Below are 23,203 nucleotides of genomic sequence, written 5' to 3' on the forward strand. Positions count from 1 at the left end.
TGTTGGTAGACAAAAATTTGTTTCAGTTGGTATATAGACCTGAGGTGGGAATTGTGACGTGGTCTGATCATGCCCCTGTCTCCCTGCACCTCCGTATTCCTAATGGGGACCATGGTCGTAGGTTCTGGCGCCTTAATGATTCCCTATTACAAGATCCTCAGTTTATACACTCCTCTACAGAGGTGATCCGTGATTATTTTACTATTAATGTGGGCTCTGTTTCTTCGCCAGTTATGGTCTGGGATTGCTTTAAATCCTATATAAGGGGACATTTTATTTCATTTGCCTCGCATACTAAGAAAAAAAGGAGGCGGCTTGCTCCAGGCTACGGGACCGCATAGCGGATCTTACCAACCAACATTGTCACTCACGCTCTAAGAGCATTCTGTCCCAGCTTACTTCTTGCAGAGCAGAGTTGCATAGGCTGGAATTAGACCACGTTGCACACGCCTTGAACCTCACTAGGCAAACACATTTTGAGGGGGGAAATAAGGCTGGGAAGATATTGGCTCATCAGCTTAAAAAACAGTCTTTTCAAAACCACATACTCAAGATAAAAAATGAAAAGGGACAGATAGAGACAGCCAATTCGGCCATCACACAGCAATTTCTTAAGTTCTACTGAGCTCTCTATTCAGCAGAATCTCATATACCAACCGCAGATATACTCAACTATCTCCACAGGCTTCCTTTGCCTCGCCTCACCCAAGATATGCGAGACAGTTTAAATGCGGCTATCACGACACCGGAGATTTTGGAGGTTATCAAGACCCTTAAAGTGGGCAAGGCCCCAGGTTCCGATGGCTTAACAGCCAAGTTCTATAAGTCTTTCAAACATGTTATAGCACCGCACCTCCAAAGTCATTTTAATTACCTTCGGGAGGGTGGATCCCTGCCCTCTGCTTCCAATACCGCCGGCATTACCATTATAGCCAAGCCTGGGAGGGATCCGGCTTTATGTGCCTCCTATCGGCCGATTTCGCTAATTAACTTGGACCTTAAAATCATGGCTGATAGACTAAATTGCTTTATAGCTCGTATTATCCACCCAGACCAGGCTGGCTTTATACCAGGCCGAATGGCCAGCGATAATGTGTGTAAAATTATCAACGTTATCTGGGGTGCCTCCCAAAGCCAGGTTGACCATCTACTTCTGGCTATTGATGCAGAAAAGGCCTTTGACATGGTCCACTGGCCTTTTTTGTTCCAGGTCCTACAAGAAATGGAATTCGGTCCCTCTTTTCACAATTGGATCCAGGCCCTATACTACAACCCTTTAGCCAGCATTAAAATCAATGGCAGATATACTGATCCATTCCCGGTGCACAGAGGAACGAGGCAGGGTTGCCCCCTGTCCCCCTTATTATTTGCCATATTTCTTGAGCCCTTGGCAAACTCTATCAGAACTAATAGAGAGGTGCACGGGTTTACTACCCCCACATGTGAATCTAAACTGTCTCTGTTTGCTGATGACATTATCTTCACGGTGGGAAGGCCCCTCATGACTCTCCCGATTCTGGAAACGGAGCTGGCGCGGTTTAGCGCTGTCTCCGGTTTTAAAATAAACTGGGACAAGTCAGAAATTTTGAACATAACCTGCCTCCCTCCTACGGTTGATCTCTTGAAAGAAAGACATGCTTTCCGGTGGGCCAAGCATAAACTTAAGTATCTAGGGGTATATCTTAGTCATAATATATCAGAGCTGTTCCAACTTAATTATGCTCCTTTACTTAAAAAACTGGATGTGGACCTCGCACTATGGACTGCACTCCCCCTCACCTGGGTTGGACGTCTGGCTACTATTAAGATGAACATTCTCCCGAGGTTTCTTTATCTCTTTCAGACTCTACCTACCATGGTGGGACGCTCCACTTTGCTTCACTGGCAACACAAGCTGCTGCGCTTTCTATGGAGACACCGCCCGCCTCGGGTGGCACAAAAAATCCTTAACCAGCCCAAATCACTGGGTGGCTTGGGCCTTCCTAATTTGCCTCGTTATTATGCCGCTGGACAACTTCGTCCTATAATTGATTGGCACAGCTCGACCTCAATCAAACCGTGGGTCACGCTAGAACAAGCATGGACAAACCCGGTACCATTAGCCTCCCTTCTTTGGCAGCCTGCATCCACATGGCGTCCAAACATTAAGTTATCGCCATGCACTCGACAGACCTACAATGTGTGGAAACAGTGGAAATCCAAGCTTGTGGGCAATTATGACTATCACTCTCTCACTTTTTTATTCCTCAACAACTTATTTCCTGCAGGGCTTTTTACTAAAGGATATGCGCTATGGAAATCTAAGGGCATCTCCTGTGTTCACCATGTTCTTCAAAGGGATGCTCTTCTATCTTTCTCCACGTTACAGGAGTCCTATCAGTTTACTTCTGCGGAGTTCTTGCCTTATATGCAGCTACGTCACTTCCTACTCAATGCTCAAAAAAAGGGATTGTTGGCCCCCACCCGTTCCATGTTTGAAGGATATTGTGATAACCAAAAACATACTGGGGGCCTCATCTCTAAAATTTACCATCTACTGGCTGTGCAGCCGTTCAGTAAACATACTCATATGGCTGCCTGGGAGGCTGACCTACAGATTTCTGTTTCCGAAGAAGACTGGACAACTATCTTTTCAACTATTTCTCGTGGTAATGTCTCTGCTAGGATAATTGAAGCTAATTACAAGCTATTGTATAGGTGGCATCTGACTCCCGCCAGACTCCATCGTTATTACCCCAGAGTAGATCCTCTATGTTGGCATAATTGTCGGAGTGTTGGGACCTTTTTGCATGTTTGGTGGGATTGTGAACTCATCAAACCTTTATGGTCTTGTTTCCCAGTTATTGTCTGACCTACTTAAAACACCTTGCCTTCTATCTGCGGCACAGGCACTCTTATTCTTTCCGGACCCTTCTCTTACCACAGCGGCCCAAACGTTAATGCACCAGATTTGCACGGCTACCAAAATGGAGATTGCTTACCATTGGAAGCGAGCTTATCCACCCACGTCGGCTGAATTTCTACTACGCTTGGACAAGGCCTGTACCCTATATCGTTTAACTGCACTGAAACATCATCGTCTTGCCAAATTTAATCAAGTTTGGGACCCTTATATATGCTGGAGACCGTTGACTTTTCAAGTATAGTTTTTGGAATACATCTTTCTATTTGTACATTCACTTTGGTTTTTGACACGCTGCCGGAGTTCGTTGGTGCTTCGCTCAGAGATGTGCTAACAGTATAGCTTGCGGGGGGGAGGGGGGGTACTAAAGGTTTTCCATTCAACTGATGTTGTATTGCATTTCATTGCTTATCAGATAACTTGCTGTCGTGATTGAAATTGCTATCTTGTTTGTAATGTCTATTTCAGCAATAAAAATGTTAATAATAAAAAAAAATATTTGTGAGTGGGCTTGCAGGCACGAAGCTTTTCTTCAAACAACTTTGGAATATCTAACATGCTGGCAGACTGTCTCAGCAGGGTTTTTCACCCTGATGAGTGGTCCTTGGACCAGGATGTGACACAGGCTTTTCAACCTCTGGGATTGCTTGTCAATTGACTTGTTCATGCCAGAGAACTGTAAAGTTGTCAAATTTTGCTCTGTTCTTCAAAGCAAGTTCAGATCCGTGTGGGATGCAGATCTGCTGAATGCCTTTCCTCTGCTTCTGTTGATGGCGAGAACAATATAGAGGGTACTCAAACCAGTCACATCTTATCCCCATTGCTCCAGATTGGCCCAGGCAAGTGTGGTTCTCTTACCTTGTCAGCTTCAGGCTACCCAATGAAGCCCCTGAGATCTAGTCTGGCTTTACTCACTCAGGAGATTTGGCTGTCATCCAAACCTCCCCTCACTTAAGTTTACTGCATGGATGTTGGGCTCTAGATAGCCTTATCATTGTCACTGTCTAAGGAGGTTCAGGTCATTGTGATTCTGGCAGAACACGGTCTACCAGAAGAGTGTACAGTTTTAAATGGAAGCATCTTGGTGTCAAGCTTTGTCCTTGAGCCTCTTTGCCTATGCTCCAAGAGATCTATTCCAGTACTTGTTCTCTCTTCTCTTTGGGCCTCAGTATGTCGTTGGTCAAGGTGCATTTTGTGCCATTGCCACTTATTCTCAAGTGGAGGGAAAGCCAATCTTCATCCATCCTCATATTGGAGTTCATGAAGAGATTGTGGCAAACAAGACCTGCAGTTGCCAAGTGAGTGTTGTAGCAGTGAGCTGTGAACCAGGAAAGCCAGGGATCAAATCCTACTGATGCTGCTTGTGATCTTGGGCAAGTCACTTTTACCCTCCATTGCCTCAGGTACAAATGGGCTTGTTCACTAAGCTGTGTTAGCATACATTTTCCAACGATAAATGACCTAAAAAGCTCACTAATATTGCTAAAAAAAAACAAACCTGCAGGCCACATTATTTGATTAGAAGTTGGCTACAACTCTTGAGTTGTAGGTAGTTTCTCCCAGGAGTGTTGATACACTATCACATCCCAAGGCACCCAGGGCCTTGTCTTAAAGGGACCAATAACCCAAGTAAGTCTTGGGGGTCCATCCAAAAGTAGACCAAACCTAGGTGGTCTGCACAAACCCCCCTGGCGCCCTAGGAGTCAACAATTTTATGTAAACTTAAACCCAAAAAAACTATTTTTTACCATTTGCGCATGCCCTACCCTCAACCCCCAAACCCTTCTTCACTGAAAACATCCAGCCCCTGGAGGCCAGGACCCCCTATTCCCCCCCCCCCCCCCCAACCCTGGTGGCTGAGTGGTCACTTTACTAATCCCCCAGGACCTGTCTTTTTCTCAGGAAAGGATCCTTAGTGGTCTAGGAAATGCCCACCCTCTTTACCAAAAAGTCCCTGATTAGTCTACTGGGGCCATTTTCCAAAATGGTGCCACCCGACCTTTGCCCCATTACATAATCCATTCTCTGAGGGTTGGTGGGTTTTTTTTGTTTTTTTTCTTTTTTTCATTAAGTGCTCTGCTGCAACCTTCAGCTTAGGATTCCCCACGTCATGGCTAATTTAGTCCTGCTTGTTAACAGACAGCATGATAAATAAGCTTAATACCCACCTGCCCCCCCCCCCTAGAGAACAGACTACCTAGCTAAAGCTAAGCTTTAGAATTGACTGAGAGGTTCACAAAGCAACATATGCATGTGAACTCCTGTGCGTGCTCAGTAGTAAAACCTACTGAGCTAGAGAGATGGATCCATTTGGCGTCTTCGGATGATGTCGCTCATTTTATGGGTAATTCGGTTTTCGAAAACACTTAAGCACGGAAACCCTGCTCCTTTCACTAACTGACACCCTTCTCAAAGGGATCGACAGTGGCAAATCCTATCTCCTAGCTATGCTTGACATCTCTGCAGCTTTCGACACTGTCAATCATAACATCCTTACAAGTCTTCTTGTTAAAATTGGGATCACCGGAACCGCCCTCGCTTGGCTACAATCTTATCTGCAAAACCGACACTATGCAGTGTCCTTTGGCAACCACGAGTCAGACCCTATTAACCTAGACAGAGGCGTTCCCCAAGGCTCCTCACGATCTTCTACACTGTTTAATATATTCATGCTCCCCCTGGCCAATCTCCTCACAAATTTGGGTTCTGACCATTTCATCTACGCAGATGATGTTCAAATTCTCATCCCCTTCACAGACTCGCTTCAGAAAGCTCTACAAACCTGGGATTCATGTTTGTCTTCCATCAATCAACTCCTAACAGACATGCACCTCGCTCTAAACCCCCCAAAAAACTGAGCTAATCATCATCTCTGCTCTCCACTCCCCCCTCCTATCATCCCTCCTTCTACTCCCCCTATTATCTTCTCATCTCACACTTGTAACCTCGTAACCATCATCGATAACCACCTTTCTCTAAAACCATTCATAAACTCAATTCTCAAAGACTGCTATTTTAAACTGCACACAGTTAAAAAAAACTTAGACCCCTACTACATGGCTCCGATTTCCGAACTGTACTTCAGGCCATTATTTTCTCCAAATTAGACTACTGTAATGCTCTGTTACTTGGCCTCCCCTACTCAATTATTAAACCCCTACAACTCCTTCAGAATGTCTCCGCCCGCATCCTCACTAACTCCAAAAAGAGGGACCACATCTCACCCATTCTGATAGTTGCATTGGCTACCAATCACTTCAAGAATACAATACAAAGTTCTCTTCCTCATTCACAAATCAATTGTAAATGAAAATACGCACTGGCTCAATACCCCCTTCCTTCCTCACGTCTCCACAAGACCAATTCGGACCATCCTTCAAGGAACGTTGCACCTTCCTTCCCTGAAATTCACCAAACTTACCTCAACTACAAAAAGAGCGATAACTCTGGCCGGCCCTCCCTTCTGGAACTCTATGCCGCACGAACTCCGCACTGAAACTTTTACGCCCAAGTTAAAAAAAAAAAATTAAAAACCTATTTCAGCAGGCCTTCACCTAAATTCCTCAACGCCTCAGCTATTTCAAAAGACTTACCTCTGTTCACCCTCTGCTTCCTAAGTGCCCCTTCCCAATTTGGTTAAGTTGTTCACTCATTAGTTTCTCCTCCCCTCCCCTTTTCTTTTAACTTACTCTTAAATCACTTGTCATAGTAATTCTCTCCCTTTGAACCTCTCACTAATTATTCGCAATGTAAATATGCTTTTCTCACTTATATAAGCCGTATATATATTTATTATCTTCCTTGTTTAAATGCTGAACCAAAGTTAGCATATTGATGTTTATTTTGTGTTTATCCCTGTTTGTTTTGTTTATCAATATTTATATTGTTTATCACTGTTCTGTGTTCAATGTAAAGGATATACCCCTTTCTGTGGCCTTCCATTTTGTTCCATGTAAACCGGTACGATGTGTAAACGGCTATTGGTATATAAAAATGCCAAAATAAATAAATAAATCATCCTATCCATGGAGAATCCTGTTTGATAAGCAAACTTGCTTTATACTTTTATCTGCATAGCAGCAGATTCCTGATAGCACTTCTGCTGAAGTACATTGTTGCAGGAAATCTGAAATGGCACATGTGACATGGGAGAGCTTCCTTGTGCCCTATTTCTTTCTTTGTAATATCACAGGATTTCCAGTCTACAGCCTCAAGCTTCTTGTAATGTGTTTCTCAAGAGTGCCTGATCAGAACTGCTACTCCTAGGAAACAAGCGGGGAATGTCATGTAGTATTTCAGAGTGCAGGTGGAAAGTGGGTATCTGTAACCAGTAATTCTTGGGGGGGGGGTTAGTGTCTGCAGACATTGGACCCATATGGGGACTTTCTGGGGAGCTGGAATTCATTGTGCTAATCCACAATTGATGATCACATGGAAAAAGACTTACCGGCTCTATGCTGCTGCCCTCTTCAATACCTAAAAATTTGTGTGTATGTTAAAATCTTTTCAGTTATTACATGGTTTAAAAAAAAAAAGTTAGGATAGTCAGCCCACATCAACAACATCAACATTTTACAGTTTTCACACCCCCACACAGTAAACTGAACAGACACAACCAGAAAATCAGTGTTTGTACACATGGCCTGCACATACACTGTGGAATCAGCAACTGAAATATGATCCCATGAAGTTTTTGGAGTACCACAATTCTGCTAAAGCTTTATAGGAACTGATTGTACAGGCACAGTGTGCAACCTTAGTCATGCCCACGCTTTTCTATACCAATGGTAAAATGTGAATATATTTTCTGTTGGGCTGACAGTTTGTCATGATTTGTGTGGGAGGGCTTAAGACATTAGTCTTCCATAGCAGTATGCTTGCTGTAAATTTTAATTTCATAATAAATATATAGTAGCATTCTCAATCAAGATAAATACCCCTAGAAATAACTTAAAGTTGTTAAACCTTTTAGTCTTTTCAAAAGTCATATAGCCAAAAATGTTCCATCCTTCAGTAGTAGACGTTGTTCTAGTAAACAAGTTTTTCCATTTTTTAAATAACCCAAGTCTTATGTTCCCAAATTTACACTGTGCAGGCCATGTGCACATATACTGTGATTTTCTGGTAGTGTCTGTTCAGTTTACTGTGTGGGGGATGTGTTAAATGAAAACTGTAAAAAGTTGATGATGATGTGGGCTGACTATCCTGTCTAACTTTTTTTTTTAAACCATGTAATAACTGAAAGGATTTTAATCATGATAAAATAAGAAATGTTGTGCCTCCTGTGTGTGTGTTCTCAGTCTCTTGGGGAAACTCCCAAGAATCTGAGATTTGTCTGTTTCTAACTGTGTGGGGTACTTGCCTCATCACATACCTTCCCCTTTTAAGTACAATTGCACATCTGGTGAGATGCATGCTCCCCCCCCCCCCCTTTTTTTTATGTATATGATCTTTTAACTATATTATGTTTGTTTTTGATTATATGCAGTACTATGTATTTTTTTCCGATTTTATTAAAATTAACTGCTTTGAATCTGGTTTTTTTTTTTTTTTAGAAAGGTAGTATATCAAAACTTATTAAACATGGCTCAGACCCAATCTATACATATATTTTTAATAGTGGTGGTGGTAACCAATAATTGGTTTGAGAACCGCTTATCTAGGCTTCTGTTCTTTTTCAGGATGGCACAAATTAGGTGGACACCATCTCTACTTGATGGTGTTTTCTCTCAATAATACAAGGCCCTGAATTACATTGATCTGAGGTTGCTGTGGACTCTATACTACATTTTTATTTATTTATTTATTTATTTATTTGATTTTTATATACCGCGGTACGTATAGTTATACATCACCTCGGTTTACAGTAAACATTAATATTAGCAACAGGCTTTACATTAAAACGGTTTAAGCAGTAAGTAAACAATAAGATAACAATAAGGAGTTAGCAACGAGCTTTATGATAGCACAGTGAAGCGAGATGAATTAGAGCAGGTGAGGATATATTGATATCTGTTCACACTGCTCTAATTTAGTTTTCAGTTTTGGTGATCTGTTTTTTATAGAAGATTACCACATGTTGGAACTGATGTAATAAAAGTGCTTTTTAGTGTACTTTTTTAGCATATAGGTTGTTTTACTACTACTAATATTAACCTAGTGATATGTATAATGCAAAAGGGCTATGAAAAGTTCCCCAAGCATGCATTTGCTATTCATAGCACTAAAATTAGTGCACAAAACCTTGCACTGTGTTAAATTTGTTGCTCTTGGAACACCCCCCCCCCCCCCCCCACCACACACACACACACTCTCACTCTTGATCATTAAAAACAAAAAAAGAATGCCCCTACCCACTCATTGAAAGGGGCAAGCACCTCACCACCTCCCACTTGCCTAATTGGGGGGTGGAGGGGCCAATGGGAAAAAAAGCCACTCCATACTGAGCCAATTGGCATAAATCCTCCCACCTCCTGACGTACCTTTCCTTTCTACATGACTGAGACAAAGCCCCCCATATCTGCCCAGTTGGGGGGAAAAATAGGAAACGCCCCCATCCCATAAGTTCCTAATAGTGAGCTGGCAGGAGGACAGCCTTACTTCTTTCCTCACTTGGTGTCCAGTGCTACTGATATTCCCTTCTGCTTTTAAGACTCATTTTTAACTTATGCTTTAAACCTCTGTACATATCGCATTAATGAGGTCACTAGTATGCTTGTTTAGCACAGTGTTTTCTAATCCTCTCTTGGAGGCACACCTATCCAGTCAGGTTTTCAGGACTGCCACAATGAATATGCATATGAGAGATCTGCATGCAGTGTAGACCCCAGTGTATGAAAATCTCTCATGCATATTCACAACAGAAACCCTGAAAACCCAGCCGGTTAGGTGTGCCTTCAGGAGAGGGTTGGGAAACACTGGTTTAGCATTTGCTGGCACGTTAACATTTAACAGCACTATGTTTCTGAGTTGGCCTTTGTACATAGGGTGTTAATGTTAACACACCTTTTCTGTATCCACTCCATTATAAGAGTTTCTGCAGTACATCTAAATTATAATGAAGTAAAACCAAAGAATTAACTGGTTAGAGCTGTGATGACTTTTTTACTAAGCTAATGTTTCAGGTGCAAGTTTGTTACTATGTAGGTCTTTCTCCCTGTTTTCCCTCTTAAAATTTGTTAGCCTACAAAAGTTATCTCCTTTGCTCAACTATTTTTGGTTTCTTTTAACAAATCTTTACTTTTAGTAAGCTGGCATGAGATGTGTGTGTAGGAGAAAGACCTACATAGAAAACTGAATGTATAATTTTCATGTTATATTTTTCTGATTTCTTAATGTTGGCTTTTGAACCCATTGAGTTTATTCCTTAATATGTCCACATTTTCATATGTAACTCATGAAGGCATATGCAATTGCTTTAATGGTAAGTGGGTTTTTCTTTTCTTATGCATTAGGTTATAGCTGTAATAGTTTGATAATTCATCATTTGTGTGACATAATCATAAAATACAAAACCCCCCCAAAAAACCTAACAAACTTTCCATCATGAATTGGCTTTGGATTTTTGGATTTAATTACTTGCCTTTCCAAATCTGAGCTTAAGTCGAGGCTTAAATTCTGGGGGAATGACCTGGAACTCATTTCTGGCATTTTTTTAAGATTTAAGAAGAAGAACAGCTGGGCTATTTTGCTCCAGCCCCTCCCCTCCAGGCAGAGAAGGAGAGAGGGGTGAGCTGGACAAGGCAGAGCAGAGTACTACTACTCTGCTCCCTAATTCATTTCCTTTCCTCCTAGAGAACAGGAAGGGAAGGGATGTTCCTGAAGCAGAAACTGCAGAACAAAGACAAAAAAAAAGTTTGAATTAGCACAAGTCTGAAACTTAGGAGCAGTAGTGCCAAAAAAGCTTCAACCCTGGCCTTGATTGTCACTACAGCTCAGTAGTTTCAAACTTGTGCTGATTCAACCCCTTTTTGTGTCTGTTACTCAGAGCTTAATTTCTGGTGGAACAAACCAGACCTGCATTCTACCATCTTTTTTTTTTTTCTGGATTCCTAAGAAGCGGAGATGGTGGCGTAAACCAGTTCCAACTCTCCTGCAGAAACAGCAGAACACTGATCATTTCTAGCCACTCAGGGTCCAAAGGAAGCAGAGTGTGTTGGAGTTCTTGTCCCTGAGACAGGATAACCCCATGATCCTAACTTTTGTGCAGTTTCCTAGCACAATTGAGAAGGCCATGAAGTCTAACAGCTAAGACTGAAGAGACATGAAGTGAATGCCTGTTAGCCCCACTGCTTCTGCCACACAACTAGGTGTCTCAGCTTCCTGGCTAGGTTGCTGCTTACCATGCTGGCTTCCCAGACGCCTTCCACCACCACTTGTGGTGACCACACTAGGGGAAAGGATGATGCAGGAGAATAAATGAGGGGATGGGGAGGGGAGAAGCAGGGCCAAATGTAAGATGATGGTGGCCATCGGTAGAATACTGGGCATGAGGGATTTCACCACCGGAAATGAAAGAGCAGCGGGGCAGTTCCAGTTTTTGGGTGCCTTCAGAATTTGGCACCCTAGGCACCTGCCTTTGTTGCCTAAGCCTAAATTCAGCCCTAGGGGGAAGTAAATGAAGGGATTGGAGGGAAGCAGAGTGATGGGGAGAAGGGCAAAAGAATTAGTGAGTGGATGGGTGTGTGGTGGGATGAAGCAAGAGTGTGAAGAGATCTGAAGGAAGGGGGGGAGGGGGTGAGAGGTGATTAGTCAGAAGAGTGGAGTAGTAGCCTAGTGGATAGAGCAGCAGGCTACAAACCAGGGTTCAGATCCTGCTGTTGCTCCTTGTGACCTTGGGCAAGTCACTTCACCTTCCATTGCTTCAGATACAAACTTAAATTGTCAGCCCTCTGGGAACAATGAAATAACTACAGTACCTGAATGTTATCTGTTTTTATAGTGTCTGAACAGTGGAATATAAATCAAATAGATTTGGAAGGGGCAAAAGAGAATAAAGGGATTGGGTTATGTTGGAGGGAGACTGTGTGAGAATCAGGCTTTTTGTGGGGGGTGACTTGAGTGAGCAGATCAGAAAGGCTGTGAGGAGTGAAATAAAAGTGAGGAAGGCAGTCTGAGTGAGGCAATTGGAGGGGGCAGGGAAAGAGTGAATGAAGGAAAGGGAAAAAAGATAGGGTATGTGAAGCGGGGAAGGAAAGAGTGAGCGATGAGAGCATGTAGTGCTGTTCCCTTACTACTTCTCCCAAGCAGGTAAAGAGCTTTTGAATTCATGTCGAAGGACAGCAAGTGGTGCATACCAGTCTGCCTCCAACCCCAAGCAAGAGGACAGTCAGCTGATTTTGGTTCAAAGAAGAGGCCTAAGTGGCTGCTTTACTGGCGAGAGTGAGAGGAGGAGAATTGCTGGAGGGGAAATATTTCTGGAGAGGGGGAATTAGAGACTATTGGGGTGGGGGAGCTCGAAGACAACCGTGAATTGGGATGAGATTAGGACCACTGGAGAAATCATGAAGAAGGATTTGGGGGGCTTGGGAAGGAGAACCAGATCAGAGCAGAAAGGAGGAAGAGGGGAGGTAGAGAGCGTGCCCCCTTCTGTCTACCCTTCTGTCTACCCTCCATCTGCAGCCCCAAATAACTCCCAGTTATCCTTCACCCACCACTGCTTATTGAACTGAGATTGAGCACTGCAGGATACTGGGGGTGAAGGATCCCTGGGATAAGTAGGAAAAATGATTTTGTATTTATTTGTGTATGAGTGTGCATTTAGGAGAGCATTCACAGCCAGCCCTGGTCCCTTTCCCTCACACAGGTCACACGTGACCCACTATCACCTCTTCTTTCTTCCCCCACCCTCTTCCCAGCTTCACAGTTCCACTTTTTTTTTGTCTACAAATTAAGCCATGGCTTAAGGCAAGTTATATTCATGTACAGTATTTATATTCCACTTTTTGGCACTTCAAAGCAAATTCCAACCACAAAAAAAACTTCACTATACAAAGTACTTGTCACACTTTTTGTGTTCTACTACCCAGATGTTAGAAAATGGAGGAAAAAAGATCTCAGGACCTCATGTTTGTTCTACATAGAACATTCAACATGTAAGAGGTAATTATAATCACTGGTCTTTGAAAAAACCTCCAACCATCCAAATTTTAATCTTATAGAAACATTTTTTTGTTTTGTTTTTCTTAAAAGTAATAAAATGTATTTCAGTTGTACTCCCAATTCAATGTATAATCTTCATCAGATATGTTGCTCAAAATATAAACAAGGACTCTTTGAAAAAAAATCAATTTCAAATATCTTCCAAATACAATAATCATTATACTTATCTGTATAGTGCATTCATGAATGCTATCAGAGACCATTCATTATTCCTTATAAGCTGACACCAGCTGATGTTTCGCTGTGAGGCTGCTTCAAGGCACTTTTAAACCACAGCATCTCACATCTGGTTAGTTATCCGTTGCGGTCTGAAACCGCTAATGGCAATTCAATGAAAATGTTTTTTCACAAGAAGTGTTTATAGGAGAAGCCAAATTTAAACCCCTGGCTTCCATGTTTCAATCCACTGCTGTAACCACTAGGCTACTTCATTCTATTCTAACAACCGGAATCCCAATGCAGAAACTGCATGGTGTGCAATAAACAGTATTCAAGTATATTAGAGCACCTTTCATCCAAAGGTTCGTTATTTGGAAACTCCCATTATCCGGGAAAAAAAAGTCACTGTATCGGGGCCATGATCTATCATCTGGGAAATCTGTTATCTAGAATTTTTGCCTCGTGCAGACACACTGCAACTTCATTCTTAACCTTTTGCTGCAGACTCAGCCATGGTGGATCAGCTTTGTTCCTGACCTGCTCTAGCATTGGTGTGGCAATAGTGAGCCAGTAAAAAGGGACCAAAAGACCCTTGAGCACAGAGTTTGGAAAATAAAGTCCAGGGCAAGTGTTGCTAAACTCCAGCAAGAATGTGGTGTTGGACAGATGATGATATTGTAATCTGTTTAGTACATTTCCTATAAATGGAATAGAAATACTTTTAAATAAATGATTTGATTTAAAGGCAAAGAAAAAAGATTGACATTATGTTGAAAGTCACTCTGGGGTGGCAGTGACTAAATGCAAAAGATATGACGGCTCAAACTTTGGATTTTGATATAATGCTGTTTCAGCGTCTTAGCATAAGAACATGCCATACTGGGTCAGACCAAGGATCCATCAAGCCCAGCATCCTGTTTTCAACAGGCCATAAGAACCTGGCAAGTACCCAAAAACTAAGTCTATTCCATGTTACTGTTACTAGTAATAGCAGTGGCTATTTTCTAAATCAACTTAATTTATAGCAGGTAATGGACTTCTCCTCCAAGAACTTATCCAATCCTTTTTTAAACCCAGCTACACTAACTGCACTAACCACATCCTCTGGCAACAAATTCCAGAGTTTAATTGTGTGTTAAGTGAAAAAAAACTTTCTCTGATTAGTCTTAAATGTGCCACATGCTAACTTCATAGAGTGCCCCCTAGTCTTTCTATTATCTGAAAGAGTAAATAACCAATTCACATCTACCTGTTCTAGACCTCTCATGATTTTAAGCACCTCTATCATTTGCCCCCTGAGCCGTCTCTTCTCCAAGCTGAAAAGTCCTAACCTCTTTAGTCTTTCCTCATAGGGGAGCTGTTCCATTCCCCTTATCATTTTGGTAGACCTTCTCTGTACCTTCTCATCGCAACTATATATCTTTTTTGAGATGCGGTGACCAGAATTGTACACAGTATTCAATGTGCGGTCTCACCATGGAGCGATACAGAGGCATTATGACATTTTCCGTTTTATTCACCATTCCCTTTCTAATAATTCCCAACATTATGTTTGCTTTTTCAACTGCCGCAGCACACTGAACAGACAATTTCAATGTGTTATCCATTATGACGCCTAGATCTTTCTTGGGTGGTAGCACCTAATATGGAACCTAACATTGTGTAACTATAGCATGGGTTATTTTTCCCTATATGCTTCACCTTGCACTTATCCACATTAAATTTCATCTGCCATTTCGATGCCCAATTTTCCATTCTCACAAGGTCTTCCTGCAATTTATCACAATCTGCTTGTGATTTAACAACTCTGAACAATTTTGTATCATCTGCAAATTTGATTACCTCACTTCTCGCATTTCTTTCCAGATCATTTATAAATATATTGAAAAGTAAGGGTCCCAATACAGATCCCCGATGCACTCCACTGCCCACTTCCTTCCACTGAGAAAATTGTCCATTTAATCCTACTCTGTTTCCTGTCTTTTAGCCAGTTTGTAATTCACGAAAGGACAACGCCACCTATCCCATGACTTTTTACTTTTTCCTAGAAGCCTCTCATGAGGAACTTTGTCAAATGCCTTCTGAAAATCCAAGTACACTACATCTACCGGTTCTCCTTTATCCACATGTTTATTAACTCCTTCAAAAAAAGTGAAGCAGATTTGTGAGGCAAGACTTGCCTTGGGTAAAGCCTTGCTGACTTTGTTCCATTAAACTATGTCTTTCTATATGTTCTATGATTTTGATATTTAGAACACTTTCCACTATTTTTCCTGGCACTGAAGTCAGGCTAACTGGTCTGTAGTTTCCCGGATCGCCCCTGGAGCCCTTTTATAAATACTGGGGGTTACATTAGCCACCCTCCAGTCTTCAGGTACAATGGATGATTTTAATAATAGGTTACAAATTTTTACTAATGGGTCTGAAATTTCATTTTTGAGTTCTTTCAGAACTCTGAGGTGTATACCATCCGGTCTAGGTGATTTACTTCTCTTCAGTTTGTCAATCAGGCCTACCACATCTTCTAGGTTCACGTGATTTGGTTCAGTCCATCTGAATTATTACCCATGAAAACCTTCTCCGGTACAGGTACCTCCCCAACATCCTCTTTAGTAAACACGAAGTAAAAAAATAATTTAATCTTTCCGTGATGGCCTTATCTTCTCTAAGTGCCCCTTTAACCCCTCAATCATCTAACTTTTTTGTTAATGAAGAAAGGCAATTTGTTTTCACTCAGAAATGAAGACTGACATTGGACCATACCACTGGTTGGCTTCATAAGTTTGAATCGCCATGGTATTTGTCACCTCAGAACTGCTGTGAAAAGCTATTTGTGAAATCTAAGTTTTTGCTTGATTGATGCATGAGAATAGCTGAACTACAAAATGTCTAAAATGCAGACAAAACAAGATTGTAATGGAGATGTTTGCCACGCCACACCCATATCTGCAGTGATTAGAGAGCCACATATGGGGGTGAAGAAAAGCAATGTTTTGACATGTAATGCAGCTGGTACACAAGCACAAACTTTCATTGGTATAAGTGTGCATCCACACGCTTTCAAGAATTTGAAATTGTCCCTATTAATTTGCCAGTCTAATAAGTGGGCATGATTCATTATTGATGTATTTAACCATTTTGTTCCTGAGGCCAGGATACATTCCAGAGGAGTTGAGCTCCTGAATTGTGTTTTGCTGAACAACAGTTTTACTTATCTGGTTGCTGAATCATGGGTGATGCAATATTTACAACCCAACTGTACCTTCTTTATTCAACTGTCAAATCTGTTATCCAGAACATGAAATGCCTATACTGTAAAGTATTCATGAAGAAACTTGTGACTTTTGAAGCGATTGTTGGCAATGAAAACTTCAGAAAATTTCACTATCAAGGATGCCTTTTTGGTGCATTACTAGTGCCTGGAATGCTGTCACAACTCAAACTGAAGAATGCATGGCACATTTCTGGTCTTCTATCATGGTCCTTTAAGAAGATGATCACCTTGAAGTATTCAAGTCTACAGAGGGAGTCTATTACAATGAGCTAAATGCATTATGCCCAAGGGAGCATAGTGCAGACCTCAGTAACAAAGCTGAGAGTTTGAGAAACAAATTGTTGCATTTATTCCAAGTTTCATAGACTGAAATTGATACGGTTTTGAATCCTGAGGAAGCAGACAGTAATGAGTGAGGTTGAAAAAGAGCCACAAGATCTGCAGAAGAGGAAGAAAATGAATGAGATTATATCCACTATGAACCCATTAATGCACATTTTGGAGCAGAAATGTTTCATTACCCTGCAAGAAATCATGATGTACAGGCTCAAGAAACCCTTAGAAAAGAGAATCCTAACTTTATGAAGCAGGTGAAACTACTGGCATTATGTGACTGTGCAGTAATGGTCACCAGTGACCAACCGAGCACTCCTGGTACCAGCTTTGAAGATCTGTCTGATACAGTAGCTGCTTCTACCCCAGATGATGCCTAAAACAGATGGATGCTTACCATTGTTGATATTGCGTGTGTGTTGTCCCCTTGTTAGTTCAATAATCAGTTGCGTATTGTACAGTCACTGTTTCTCCTATATTTTTTCTTTTAACTCCCATTACCTGGAATGGCCTCTGTCACAATCTTTTCTGATAAAAGGTGCTTTGTGTTATCTTTCCTGTCTATGTAGAGCTTCTTATCTGCCTTCCTCTTCTGATCATGTTCAGACTTTTCGTTCTAGTGAACAGCCCTCTAATGGCCTTTAAAGCCAAAAAGTGTGAAATAGCCCAACAAAATAATAAAGCAAAAGGGACTTACATTAGCCTGTAGTTACAAATGATGGTCCATTCTGAAAGAAGTTATGCAAGGCTCTGAAAACACAACCAATATGTTCTACTTGTCTTGAGTGTTTGCAAAGAGGTGGTACTAAGATATTTGATTCCATGATCACAAATGATAAATGCAGAGTTCTTTTGATCACCACAACCTATCCAGGAAACATTTTCTTCGTGGTGCTGGTGGACATGATTATTGACAAATGTCAGTATGCTTATTATAAAGAAGTATTTATAATGGGTAATACCATTTTGGTATGGGACCCTTTCCATGTGCAATACTTCAAAGCCATGACTCTGCAGTGCTAAACTGGACAACAGTAATCTGAATTCTTTTGAGTGGCTAATCAGGCAGTTCTGGATTCAGGACTGTACCTGTAAATTGGTGAACAAAGCTTGATAAGTTTAGGTGTAATCATTTCTATACAAAAACTACCTGTAACAAAATAGGCTTGAACACCCTGGAGGCCATTTTGACATGACTGAAAGTTTTTTGTTTTTTTTTGCCATTCTTCTAAAGAAAAAAATTTGGTGGGAATATAAATTGCCAGTATGTACTGCTTCTACCTACTCTTTCAGGAATAATAAATGTAGCTACTTAGAGTTGAGTTTTCTTCTTAATACTATTTTTACCATGAAAATCACATAATTAATGCAGCTTATCTGTACTATTGAAACATTTTGGTAAAGTTGTGTATGTAGGAGCTATTTGTCTAACAAGGATATATATAGGTCTAATGGCCTTTTTATTAATAAATAAAATATTTTCTAACACAAGTAAAAAGAAAATACTTTAATTCTTCACCAGGCGATACACTTCTAGCAATCCAGGCACCTTCTGGTACACAACTAGAAGTACCAATTCCTGAAGTGGTATGTAAGAATCATTGTTTGCCTACCTGTGGGGAATAGTTGTCAGTTAACTGGGGTATATTTTGCATTTTAGGAAATAGAAGATGATGGATAGAATTGGTGTATTTATGAAACTGTTTAGCCTGAGAGACATTTGAGTTGGTACATTATACTACAAAAGGTAATTATGGCCACTGTATGTGATTGCTGCAAGGGTGGAGAAAGAGGGATAGCTTTCTGGCCTAGCACAAAGCCTGCTTAGCACTATTTTTCAAAATCCATTTCTCAAAGGTAAATATTTTGTATTTTTACAAAACCTAATATTGCCAAACATAAATTTCTCCTTTAGGTCTTTCAATCTTTTTGGCTTTTTTTCTCTAAGTCAAGCAGAATGAGTGACATTTATTGCTTGATGCCAACTGGATTTTTTCCAGACCTTTCTATGAAATTTTAAAAGCACTTCTAAGAAGGCATGCCACGGTTCACTTTTTCCTATACAGTGGATGTTTTCCTTAATAGCAGTAGTTTCCCTGTTTATTCTTAAGCATTTTTCAAAGTTTTGTATTTTGATTTGACTTTATTTTCAGCTCAGTGTACCTGAGAAATCTTTTCATGATACTGCAAGACCCATAATCATGTTTTTGTTCTTTTGAAGGCTTCCTGCCTCCCCCCCCCCCCCCCCCCCCCCCCCCCCCCCCCCCCCACACACCATCAGTATCTTGTCAACAGGTTTGCTTTTAAGCCACAGCTAGACTGCCCATTCGTGCATTTTTTTTTTTTTAATTCATCTGGTAGTTTTTATGAATTCACCTCAATTTTCAAAGCATATCTGAGAAGGATAGTGGCTTCAAGTTTTATCCCACATGCAGACAGAAGTACTTCCATCATGAATCATTAGAATCTGTTTCAAATACTTGGGTAGGGATCATGATTTGACCTCTTGTAACATCTGCTCAAGGATGTCACCAAGAGCAATCAGATTCCATGAGATAAGGCTCAATTAGACTTTGGAGAGTTAAGATTGGATTGACAGATCTGGCATCTAAGGAGAAACTGAAAGACCATGGATCTGCTGGTGTAGAAGTGCAGAAGGAAATATCCTTTTGGCGCCAAAGCCAAGAGAGGCTCCAGAGATGATAGCACTCTTGCTTTCCCAATTGACTGCCCAGCAAAAATGAGGAAGCATCAGCAGGTATTCTCTCTATGTATATATAACTTGATCTCTTTTTTTTTCTGAAAGAAAAATAACTTCAGGATCCTCAAATATTTTGGTCTTTTTATTCAGAATGATTGATCAAGCCATTGAGGATAAAAATCTGAACCTTGCTTTTACATCTTAATTGATCTCGCATTGCCGTGGATTTCCTTTTCTATACCATGACTATTTAGATCCAAGAGAATCTATGTAGTTTTACCATATTATAGGTGTCTGTACCTTAACACTTTTCAGGATTTCCAATAGTTGAGGGTATCCCAAGATATGACTCGCAAGTGGTGTCGGGTACATTTTTTGTTGCAGGTGTTATGGGAAGGTACTTCATATGCTCTTTCAATCTGAGTCCTTCATAAACTGAATCTCTCATATTAACATAGTAAACAGCAGATAAATACAAATATGGTCTATCCATTCTGCTCAGCCAGGTGTTTAAGGTTGTAAATGCCGTTCTGTATAGGTAATTGCCTCACCTTTTTAGGGTTGTAACTGCTGTTCCATGCAAGTTTCTGCTGTACCAGAGTAGGCAGTTCGGTCGTGGAGTGCCACAACTAGGTTTGGTTTTTAGAACATCTGCAATGAATATGCCATGACCTTTTGAATTTGCTTACCATATTTGTCCTCATTACCTTTTCCGGGAGGGCATTCCATGCATTTACCACCCTTTCTGTGAAAAAAACCACTTCTTGATAATGGTCCTGATCCTAACCCCTTGGAGCTTTGAATTATGAGTCTTTCTTCTACAGTGATCTTTTCATTGAAAAAGGTTTTGATGCTTATGAATCATTAATACATTTCAGGTATTTAAGTCTGCATCATATCTCCTCTCCCCCCCCCCCCCCCCCAACTCTTCGCTCCTCCTTCAATCTCATCTCATACTTGTTTTGGTGCTTTATGTCCGGGATGGCATAGAGTCCAACAGGATAAAGATTCTGCATGATACTAAATGCACAATCAAATTTTTGTGTAGAAACCTTTGTGTGTTGGGGAAGAGTATAGTGATAGGACTATACTACTGTCCACCTGGCCAAGATGGTGAGATGGACAGTGAAATGCTAAGAAAAATTAGGGAAGCTAACCAAAGTGGTAGTGCAGTAATAATGAGAGATTTCAATTACCCAGATATTGACTGGGTAAGTGAAACATCAGGACATGCTAGAGAGATAAAGTTCCTGGATGGAATAAATGACAGTTTTTTTTATAGAGCAATTGGTTCAGGAACTGACGAGGGAGAAATTTTAGATGTTCTTAGTGAAGCGTGGGATTTGGTAAGAGAGGTAACGGTGGTGGGGCTGCTTGGCAATAGTGATCATATTATGATCAAATTTGAATTAATGACTGGAAGGGGGACGGTAAGTAAATCCACGGCTCTAGCACTAAACTTTCAAAAGGGAAACTTTGATAAAATGAGAAAAATAGTTTAAAAAAACTGAAAGGTACAGCTACAAATGTAAAAAAAAATGTGAAACAGACGTGGACATTGTTTAAAAAAAAAAAAATCCTAGAAGCACAGTCCAGATATATTCAATGCATTAAAAAAGGTGGAAGGAAGGTCAAAGCGATTTCCAGCATGGCTAAATAGTGAGGTGAAAGAGGCTATTTTAACCAAAGGACCTTAATTCAAAAATTGGAAGAAGGATCCATCAGAAGAAAATAAGATAAAGCAAAAGCATTGGCAAATTAAATGTAAGACATTGAGACAGGCTAAGAGAGACTGCTTTAAAAGATAAATTAGAACAGATACAATGACAAATAATTTGAAGAGATGTTAGGACAGTAAAATCAAAAGGGGGGGTTCTGACATAAGTCAAATATTTCTTCAAAAAGACAGAGGAAGGGGGAGAGGGTGAAGGAATGAACTGATGCTGAGGAAAGAAGGAAAAATATAATTTAAAATGCTTTCAAGATATTACCTTCCGACTCATAGTTACTGACCAAGCTTCTTTATTTTTTATTTTATTTATTTTTATATTCTGCTTTTTTTGCACTTTTTTTCAGCACTTTAAAGTGCATTACAATCAGGTACTGTAGGTATTTCTTCCGCAGATTCTGGAAAGCTCTTCTTGAGTGTTGTTTCTAGCAAGGTCATTGGTCCTTAGATAATCAGTTTTATATTCCTTAGTTTCTCCCATAATGTTATGGACAGTCTGGTTTGCGTTTCTACCAGATGAGGATCCTGGAAGGCATTTTACTATTGTACCCCCTTTAACTGAATTCCAAGTTAGTGCTTCCTATGATAGCTGCCCAGCAAAAGGAGCTTTCTGTTAGGATGTTTGGTAGTTTTATGTGTTTTCTGTTGGACTCTGTTAAAATTTTCTCTCAGGAGAAAGGTGCATTCTGTTTTGATTTTTGATGACATTATGAGGTTTCAATGGGCTCTGAGTATCATTCCTTCAACTTCCACTTCAGTTTTCATTTATGGTGCATCTTCATTTTCTAGTGCAGCAAAGGTATTATGTATGTGTATCATTTGGGAGGCGGATGTCACCTAGTCGCAGGTTCTACCCTTCCAGAGCCCACTGTAATCCATTTATTCATGGGTTTCTGAATCCTTCTCAATACACTTATTATTACCAGGGCAATATGTAGAATTTATCAAAAGCACTCCACAGTTAAAACTTCCAAAAATAACAGAATGGTTTAGAGATCTGCTAATCTGGCTTTAGGTTAGTAAAGCAAAAGAGAAGCAAAAAAATTAACAGATTCCTAGGGTGAGTGAGATGGTAGAGCATGCACTGAGCAGTGAATGTGAACCTCTATGAATGCTGGGAGCAGCAGCAGCAGTAAAGGAGCTCTGGAAGCCACATGCAGCAGCCAAGGTAACTGAGCTGGCTGTCTGCACCACATTGACTTCTTTTATTCTACATTTTTACACAGAAGAGAAGCTGGTTCAAAACTCAGGAGAGGTGACATTCTAAGCTCAACAGAAGATCAGGGATTGTTTCTGATGACCTTAAGGTGGCCAAACAGGTCGATAAACTCAAGGCAAAAGCCAGAAAGATGCTTGACTGCACAGGGAGAGGAATAGTCAGCAGAAAAGGATAGGTGATATTGCCCCTGTATAGGACCCTGGTGACACCTCATTTGGAATACTGTTTACAATTCTGGAGACTGCACCTCCAAAAGGATATAAACCGGTTGGAGTCAGTCCACATGGTGGCTACTAAAATGGTCAGGGTTCTTCATTCTAAAGCATATGAGGAAAGATCTAAACATGTATATCCTAAAGAAAAGGTGCGAGAGAGGAAATATAGAGACATTTAAATATCTCCAAGGTTTCCATTCACAGGAGTGAGCCTCTCATTGGAAAGGAAATTTAGAATGAGAGGGAAAGGGGTTAGACTTGGGAGTAATCTTAGGAAATATTTCCTTACAGAGTAGGTAGTGGATGCATGGAGCAGCCTCCCAATGAAGGTGGTGGTGTCAAAACATATAAAAGAAAAAAAAAGCATGGGGTCACTGAGGGAATGATGGGAATTGTTAAACTAAATTTAGTTGAGCAGATGGGCAGACTTGATAGGCCATATGATCTTTTCTGCTGCCACATTTGTGTTTCTGTTGTGATGGATTCATGTGTCTCCCCCTGTCTCTATTT

At 40.8% G+C, this 23,203-nt stretch overlaps 1 protein-coding gene across 2 annotated transcripts in view; it reads left to right on the plus strand.

The window, feature by feature from the left end:
• E2F5 (E2F transcription factor 5) overlaps positions 1 to 23,203 on the plus strand; it is a 147,491-nt gene that overhangs the window by 46,408 nt on the left and 77,880 nt on the right. For both annotated transcript variants that reach the window (XM_029591583.1, XM_029591584.1), the window contains exons 4-5: positions 10,282 to 10,325; positions 18,352 to 18,416. In XM_029591583.1, the coding sequence (XP_029447443.1) occupies positions 10,282 to 10,325; positions 18,352 to 18,416 (109 nt within the window). The remainder of the gene's footprint in view (positions 1 to 10,281; positions 10,326 to 18,351; positions 18,417 to 23,203) is intronic.

This window comes from Rhinatrema bivittatum, chromosome 2 (genome assembly GCF_901001135.1).
Source record: "Rhinatrema bivittatum chromosome 2, aRhiBiv1.1, whole genome shotgun sequence".
In the NCBI taxonomy this organism is placed as follows: Eukaryota; Metazoa; Chordata; class Amphibia; order Gymnophiona; family Rhinatrematidae; genus Rhinatrema; species Rhinatrema bivittatum.